An 8,147-nucleotide genomic window follows, 5' to 3' on the forward strand; every position below is an offset into this window, starting at 1 on the left:
AACCATGGAAAGGAACAGTTATAATTCGACACAAAGTAAAATAGTCGTAGCTTTTGTGTGAAACAAAATCGTGGTTGAATTTATGTTCTCATCAAACATGTCACATAGATTGGCGATAGCAAGAAAGTATGGTAGCCTATGCGTCACCTACGCCCTCAAACTGCTGTATCATTTAAATCTTATCCTAAGCACAACTTAATTTCGAATATAGCCAGATAATTTCAGTGGTAAAAGTTATCGGATCATTAATCTAAGGAAGAAAATAGCCATGAAGAATGGCAAAAACAAGGAAAAGAATCGTAACCAGGCAAATGTAGGCCTATACCTATTGATTTAGCAGGGTTTTTAAATTTTTATGTGAGAATTTATCCCAGAGAAGTTAAAAATACTTTCTTAGGTAATCCTTATTTAACAGCTCTAAATGTAGTTCCAGAGCCTTTGAATAGAAAGAAATAAATATGCTAGTAGCCTTTTCCGCCGTAAGTTTGTTTACAATGTGTCAGCCACAACAGACCTCAGAACACTAATATTTCAAAATATGTTACAGTAATGATTAATTTACCAGTAATAAATGGACACAATTTTATAATAACTAAATGAGATAAAAAAAAGCAATGTGCTGTCTCATTATGTAATCGATATATAGTAATTGTGTGCTGGATGTTTTTCAATATGTCCGGTCGAGGTCGCCGCTCCATGTTATGACTGTGGTTTGAATACGATGGACTTTTGGCCATCCGTATTGAAAAAGTGTATGAGGCTCCGTAATTACAGAAGCAACATATTAAATACCCATCCTTGACGTGAGACGGGTCATCCGAGATGTGGCAATGCTTATGCCATATGAAACTGCCTATATTTTTCACGATTTGTCTGCTTATAGACTAAGCTTATTCAGTCTATTCCTCAAGAAGATTCCCTTTTTCATTAAATTTTCAAGTAGATTAATAAAATTGGCACCAATTGTAAACGGCACTAATCCCACTCCATCTGATAAAATTAGCACCACCTGTAAACGGCACTAATCCCACTCCATCCCCCTCACGGACATGGTAGAGTACCTAGAGTTTAGTTGAATTTAAAGGACATTTCAGGAAAGTGGTTGTTTCTTGTGTGCGTGTCGGCTACCGGGAAGTAATCGTCTATGTGCTTAAAAAAAAAAAAGCCACAAAAGGAAATATGTTGAAGTGTCGTACCTTAAACATACCAAGACTAAAAAGCGTTAAGCAGAGTTCGCACGAGCAATATTTACTGGTATGTGAGTACCACGGATGAATTTTAAAACATTTTGAAATCCATATGTATGAATATGTCATTATTTGGAACAGATATATGGAGTGATAAATAATGGTGTAAACTTATTAAGGATACAATATGAAATACAATATATATATCCGTTAAATGCTTGTTTACAGTTATCTTGAAGTAATAATCAGTGTGAGTCATTTATAGCTTCACATGTTTCACTGAGAGTATTTCCTAAGATACTATGTGAATACAATGGAAATTTTTATCTTTTTCACTAAGTATATAAAGCGTTATGTTTTAGCGAAAATTTGTCTAAACCTCAGCTTTACTTATTCGAGTAATTGTTCATTCGTCTTTCCGTTACTGAATTTAACACAGTAATTGCCTTTCCAACTTTGTCTCTCCTTTTTTTCTCCCAGTTCAGTAGGAGAACAGCTAGATGCTATATGTAAAAGAGGTTACTGAAGATTACACTGACACTCTATGTTCAACGTGTATTCACAGCAGTGAATATAATATATATATATATATATATATATATATATATATATATATATATATATATATATATATATAGCAAAGATACTCCCTTCAGTCATGTGGAAAAAACATTGAAAGGATGGGGGTGATGGGTGCCCCCAACTGTCAAAGGAACAGAACTTGCTGTGCAGAAGTTGAATTTATGAAAGGAATATTGGGTTCCAATATCCAGACGCGGTGATGCCATGTATCTCAGTATGCACATGTCGCAGGAAAACGGGCAACTATAACTTCATCTTATCTAGCAGAGAGCAGACATTTTTCATGCAAAGGAGTTAAAAATGTAAATAGACGTCAAAAGCTTATTTCTTTAGTCTTAAGGGGCACAAATTTTACGAGAGGAGTAAGTCATAACAGAGAAAGAATTAGAAATGCAAATTGTTTCATTATTGTTGGTGTCGGTGTTTATGCAAATGCCATACGTAAGTTTTTAAAATGAAAAGACGTAACTCCAAAGTTTTCAAATAAGAAAATTAATAAAACGAATATTCTAAAACTCCCATTCTTTGTGGAAGACAAGATTGAAACCGTGATTATGTTTAAAATTGGATTCTTCATCGTCAGATTACTGCTATGTACACGGTTAGTGGTTTGCTGTAGAATATTGCTTTTTAAGATATGAACTATCTTTAATTGTGCTGAAGTTGAAAATAAACAAGTTTACTGATATGTACAGATGGAATTAGTATATTTCTGTTTTCCTCTTTCGATGTCATTTTCAACTATTTCTATCAAATATCCTAACTGGCAATTTAGAATATTTGCGACCAAGTTTTTATGCATTCCCAGGACTGTTATAATTTTAACTCAGCAGTTAAAAAAAATACTGAAAATACTAACTGTTGCTTGTGGGTCCCACAGAAGAGAAGAAATATCGATGCCATCCAGAGTGAGGTGGGATGTGTCAATTCCTGTCATCTTCGTGATCGTTGGAAGTACGTCAAAAGTCGATGCCAAGGCACTTGTCCGCCCTTTATTGAAAAAAAAAAATTCTTGAGTAAAAATGCAATACACTTGAGGAATTTAGAAACTGCAATTCATTAAATATGTCACGTAGAAGAGAACAAAACGTAAATCAAATCCATTATTAAATTTTCATGCATTACAAGGTCGTACAGAAGACAGTTGTGGCCTTTTAATGCGGCGCATTTCACAGTATTACATTATTTAGCATTAGTGATCTTTTACATGTTAATTAGAACTTGATGTGCTACCCCCGACCATAAAACAGTTTGATAATGAGAGCGTTCCGTTTTACTCGCAAGAATTCAACAACAAAGTCAGAAAACGAACTCTGAACTGATGCTCACGAGCTCACCTGGTTTGATGTAGTCTGGCCAGTGAACGAATGTTGGCACTCGAACGCCTCCTTCCCAGGTGGTGCCTTTTCCACACCTCAGCATGCCGGCGCAGCCACCTCTCTCATGACGGGTTAAGCTTGGTCTTAAAATGAAAGAAAATGGATTTTTATTCACAGAACAAAAACAGTCAACTAATAAATGATAGCTTTCCACAGATTTATTACACGAAAACTTGACTGACGATGAGCAGTTTAAACAGACAATTCTGAAAATTATGCTAGGTACAGGACAAATTTAAGTGCAAGTGGTGCTTTCGAAGTGTAAAGTAGTAATTTAGCACACAATATTTGTTTCTGTCGAGACCTCAGTGTTAGAGATGTGCAGTAATGTTTATAATCTTGACTTTAAAATCCAGTGCCTCATCCACCTTACAAATTAATATTATCACTAGGAAGTGGAAGGTAAATTTTTCTTCATACAGTCGTTTTGTTTTGGTTTAAAATATTAACCATAAGATGGCTGATCTTATATGACACTTTTATTACCCTCTGCTCAATTTGCTGATATACAGACAAGTTGCAAGTTTTCTTTTTCTTCATTTAATATTACATGTTATGAAGATTTTGTAAAGCCTTTCTGGCACCTAATTAAGCCATACCCTGTTCACGAGAAGTCTAAATATGAAATGAAAAGGATCTCTAGGCACTCTTTAATACAATAGTTAGTATTAAAATAAGAATGAATTTTAGAGAAATGCGAACATTAGTGCTGATAGATATAATTTGTTTTTTTCCAGGATTCAAGAACCTGGAGAAAAAATGTCATGGCGTGGAAATCAATTCGAAGGATTATGAGCAGTTGCTCACATCTGTGACAGATAGTAGGAAAGGCTGACACCTTTGCGACTCACCCGTTATCGGAACTAAACCATATCAGGGTTGAAGAAAGAAGACCCAAATTTTGAAGGTGAGTCACTATTTCTTGGACAGCCCAGTCAAGCTCTAGAAGGGCATCGCCGATTCTGCCTCGCAGACTTTTGTTGTGGAATTTCTTTGAAGCAAACTGAGGATGATGAACCTGATAGAAAAGGAGGTAAGAAAGTTCATTAATTAATTAGTTAATTTATTTATGTATTTGTCTTTTGTCTGTTTCACTTTCGAATTATATGACAGAAGATTCAGGAGAAGAAAATTAAATGTAAATGTATTGTCATTAGCTACTGGTGCACATTATTTATATTGCCGGTAAAACTTGGACTGAGTATGCATGGTACCTGATGAAAGGGAAGATAGAGGAAAAATGGAGTTTTATGAACAACTGCATTGTCGATGAAGGAGAGAGCTCTGTTGACATATCGTTCGGTCAACGTAGTGAGGTCAGCTGGCTGTTCGATGATGTCCGTGTTGCTGAAAATATAAACATTGTATATGTATATATATATATATATATATATATATATATATATATATATATATGTATATATATATATATATATATATATATATGTATATATATATATATATATATATATATATATATATATATATATATATATACACACACACACACACACACCGTATAGTGTGTGTGCATGCTTGTTTATTTGTGACTGGATATGTCAATATTTCAAATATCCACACGTTTTGGAATCGTATTTAACTTTTAAATGGCGGGTCAGTGCCTGAAGGATAACCATTTTAGAAATAAATGAAGGAAACATTAATTAGAATGTAAAGCTTATTGTCGAATACCTTGAGAAAAAATCGGAAATGGCCCCATCAAATAAAAAGGTCATAATTTTCTAAAACAGGCGATGCAGTAACTTACTTGAAAAGTGGACAGGAGACATCCTGTTGCCAGCACAGATCGTAACATGGACCGTCTTCAGGGAAACAGGTGCGACAAGGGCACATGTCGTGGGAATAAGGTATCCCGTAGTACCCGTCGAAACCGAAGTGAGTGGGCAGGTACTCTTTCGAAACACCAACGCCCAAGTGCCATTTGCCGACTATCATCGTGTTGTAGCCCTGAAACAATAAGAGGGCGCTTGTTTAGCTTCTCATTACAGTAGTATGGAATCTACAGTCTGTCAAACACTGAAGATCGCTAGGGTGGGGCGAATAAGGAATTCCCGTGTTGACAAACGTTTCATTGTTATGATAAAAGTAGATGGCTGGTTAAGATTAAGCCAGTATTGACTGTTGACCTTCTAAGTGCCCTATGCCGACCACGTCGCGGAAACTGGGGTCTGGCAGCGTAGGTAAAAAATGATGTCACATGTCTCTTTTTAATGGCAAAAAAGTGAGGTTTTCCATGAAAATGTACAAAATTAAAATTTCACCTGAGTAGGCTCTTCTAAGGCCATACTTTTATCATAACAATGACACGTTTGTCAACATGGGAATTCCTTACTCGCCCCACCCTAGCGATCTTCAGAGTGTTTGACAGACTATAGATTCCATACAAATTAACGAAAATCTCTGAGTGGGAAATAGCATCACTGTTGAACTACGTAATTTGTATATACGTACAGAAAAAGATATATATACAGGCAGTCCCCGGTTTACGACAGGTTCCGTTTTTATGTCGCGTCATAAACCGAAAAATCATTGAATATCGTCAAAAATCCTAAGAAAATCTTACTTTGAATGCTTTGGTTGTATTGAAAACGATGTAAACTACATTTTTATTGATTTTTTCATCAAAAAAACCTCCAAATTTTTATTATTCTGCCATTTTGGAGCCATATTTCTTCTGTCGGATTGGCGTATGACGCGTTGTAACCCCACAACATGTGTCGTAAACCAGGAAATAATTTCTGATGAATATATTTGAGAAGCGTCGTAACCTCGGAACGTCGTAAGCCAAACCCGTCGTAAACCGGGGACTGCCTGTATGTGTATATATATATATATATATATATATATATATATATATATATATATATATATATATATATATATATATATATATATATATATATATATATATATATATTATTTTTCTGTATGTATATACAAATCTATATAGGCTAGTTCAACAGTGGTGATGCTATTTCCCACTCAGTGATTTTCGTTAATTTGTAAGCACATTGATTGTCTAATAATAGTATCACTACTTAATAGCTATTTTGCCTTTGAATGGCCATCTTTACTTTATAGCTACTTAGTTATCAAGTAACTTTGCCATTACTTTATTGTTTTTCGCAAGTAAATAACTATGTATTCCTTTCTATTTAATTTATCTCTGAGTAATAGTGTCACCACTTTATAGCTACTTCTTCATTACATACATGCGCTACTACTTCACAGTTACTTTGTCCATGAGTAAATTTGCCAACTCTTTGTAGTTACTTTGACCCTGATTAGCTCTGTCAACTTTTTATAGTCACTTTGTCCCTGAGTAACTCTGCCAACTCTTTTTAGTTACCTTGTCCCTGAGTAACTTTGCCAACTCTTTTTAGTTACTTTGTCCCTGAGTAACTTTGCCAACTTTTTGTAGTTACTTTGTTCCTGGGTAACTTTGTCAACTCTTTATAGGCACTTTGTACCTGAGTAACATTGCCAGTTCTTTATAGTTACTTTGTTCCTGAGTTACTTTGCCAACTCTTTATAGTCACTTTGTATCTGAGTAACTCTGCCAACTCTTTATAGTTACCTTGTCCATGAGTAACATTACCAACTCTTTTTAGTTACTTTGTCCCTGAGTAACTCTGCCAACTCTTTATATTTGCTCTGTCCCTGAGTAATCTGCCAACTCTTTTTAGTTACTTTGTCCCTGAGTAACTTTGCTAACTTTTTATAGTTACTTTGTTCCTGAGTAACTTTGCCAACTCTTTATAGGCACTCTGTACATAAGTAACATTGCCAACTCTTTAAAGTTACTTTGTTCCTGAATTTGCCAACTCTTTATAGTCACTTTGTACCTGAGTAACTCTGCTAACTCTTTATAGTTACTTTGTTCCTGAGTAACTTTTCCAGCTCTTTATAGGCACTTTGTACATGAGTAACATTGCCAACTCTTTAAAGTTACTTTGTTCCTGAGTAACTTTGCCAACTCTTTATAGTCCCTTTGTACCTGAGTAACTGCTTTATAGTTACTTTGTCACTTAGTAGCTGAGCGATGGTGGTTTCGTTCCGCGGGAGACCCAGGGTGCTATCAGGGGTAAAGGTTCCCGGATACACTCCACTCCGGACCTGCTGCCGACCCGTCAGTAGAGAGGCCCTGAGAAGCGAAGGTTGAAATGAGAGAGAAAAATTCTGTTGTTATTATGTCTGTGTGCTATGCTAGCGCATTACGAAAGCAAATGGTGTTTGGTATATTATATGCAATGCTATTATTATTATTATTATTATTATTATTATTATTATTATTATTATTATTATTATATTAAAACAAACGAGGCACATGAATGCAGGAAGAACTCATTTATTTTGCATCTGACAGGAGACAAGAGTAGAAAGAAAAAGGGATTGATTCTTCTCTCAAGAATCAATGTCGCCATTTGGTGTCAGCGAACGTATCGTGATCTCAGCATAACGTGACCTTCGTCATGATGAAAATAAGAGCTTCCGCCGGAAGTAGTGGCGTTTGTGGGGGAAAAATAATTGTCATCTTCATCAACAGTAATTCGCCATGATATAAAATACTGAGACCGTAAAAAGAGATAATCGTACATATAGGGAATAAAAAGATATGAGGGTAGTGAAAGGTTCATAATAATAATAATAATAATGATGATGTGCTCAATTTACAATGAAGGTTGGGTTGGCCTGATGCCAGCATGGGACCTTGCACAGTGGCGGCCAGTCAGTGATGGTTGAAATGATAAGAGATATGGTGTAGACCTCTAGATTTTGACTAGCCAACCAAGACTATTAACAACGAGAACGTTAATATTCATATGTAGAAGAAACAGTGATACTAATTTTTTTTTCAATATTTCTCACCTTGATGGGCTGCAGATGGGGCTAGAGACGTAGAAATTGGTAAAAAATCTTCCATTGCTGGCCAGTTGGTCGATGGTTGGCGTTCTGACAAGGGTGTGTAAAATCTAGT

General features: G+C 35.5%; 2 protein-coding genes across 13 annotated transcripts in view; one reads left to right on the plus strand and one right to left on the minus strand.

Annotated features, from left to right (window-relative positions):
- LOC136849127 (arylsulfatase A-like) overlaps nucleotides 1–8,147 on the minus strand; it is a 56,640-nt gene that overhangs the window by 6,238 nt on the left and 42,255 nt on the right. Inside the window, exons 3-9 of the mRNA XM_067122149.1 lie at nucleotides 8,039–8,122; nucleotides 7,190–7,313; nucleotides 4,917–5,116; nucleotides 4,363–4,495; nucleotides 4,000–4,166; nucleotides 3,107–3,231; nucleotides 2,629–2,759 (exon numbers count right to left, since the gene is read on the minus strand). Of these exons, the coding sequence (XP_066978250.1) occupies nucleotides 2,629–2,759; nucleotides 3,107–3,231; nucleotides 4,000–4,166; nucleotides 4,363–4,495; nucleotides 4,917–5,104 (744 nt within the window). The 5' untranslated portion in view covers nucleotides 5,105–5,116; nucleotides 7,190–7,313; nucleotides 8,039–8,122. The remainder of the gene's footprint in view (nucleotides 1–2,628; nucleotides 2,760–3,106; nucleotides 3,232–3,999; nucleotides 4,167–4,362; nucleotides 4,496–4,916; nucleotides 5,117–7,189; nucleotides 7,314–8,038; nucleotides 8,123–8,147) is intronic.
- Nucleotides 1–8,147, plus strand: part of LOC136849122 (5-phosphohydroxy-L-lysine phospho-lyase-like) — a 128,076-nt gene that overhangs the window by 1,147 nt on the left and 118,782 nt on the right. For 5 of the 12 annotated variants that reach the window (XM_067122134.1, XM_067122144.1, XM_067122135.1 and 2 more), the window contains exon 2: nucleotides 3,886–4,055. The gene's annotated coding sequence lies outside the window, so the exon portion shown is untranslated. Of the gene's footprint in view, nucleotides 1–3,885; nucleotides 4,182–8,147 lie in introns of those variants that run through there. The other 7 variants (XM_067122106.1, XM_067122125.1, XM_067122119.1 and 4 more) reach the window with 3 other exon arrangements.

The sequence above is a fragment of the Macrobrachium rosenbergii genome, chromosome 20 (genome assembly GCF_040412425.1).
Source record: "Macrobrachium rosenbergii isolate ZJJX-2024 chromosome 20, ASM4041242v1, whole genome shotgun sequence".
NCBI lineage: Eukaryota > Metazoa > Arthropoda > Malacostraca > Decapoda > Palaemonidae > Macrobrachium > Macrobrachium rosenbergii.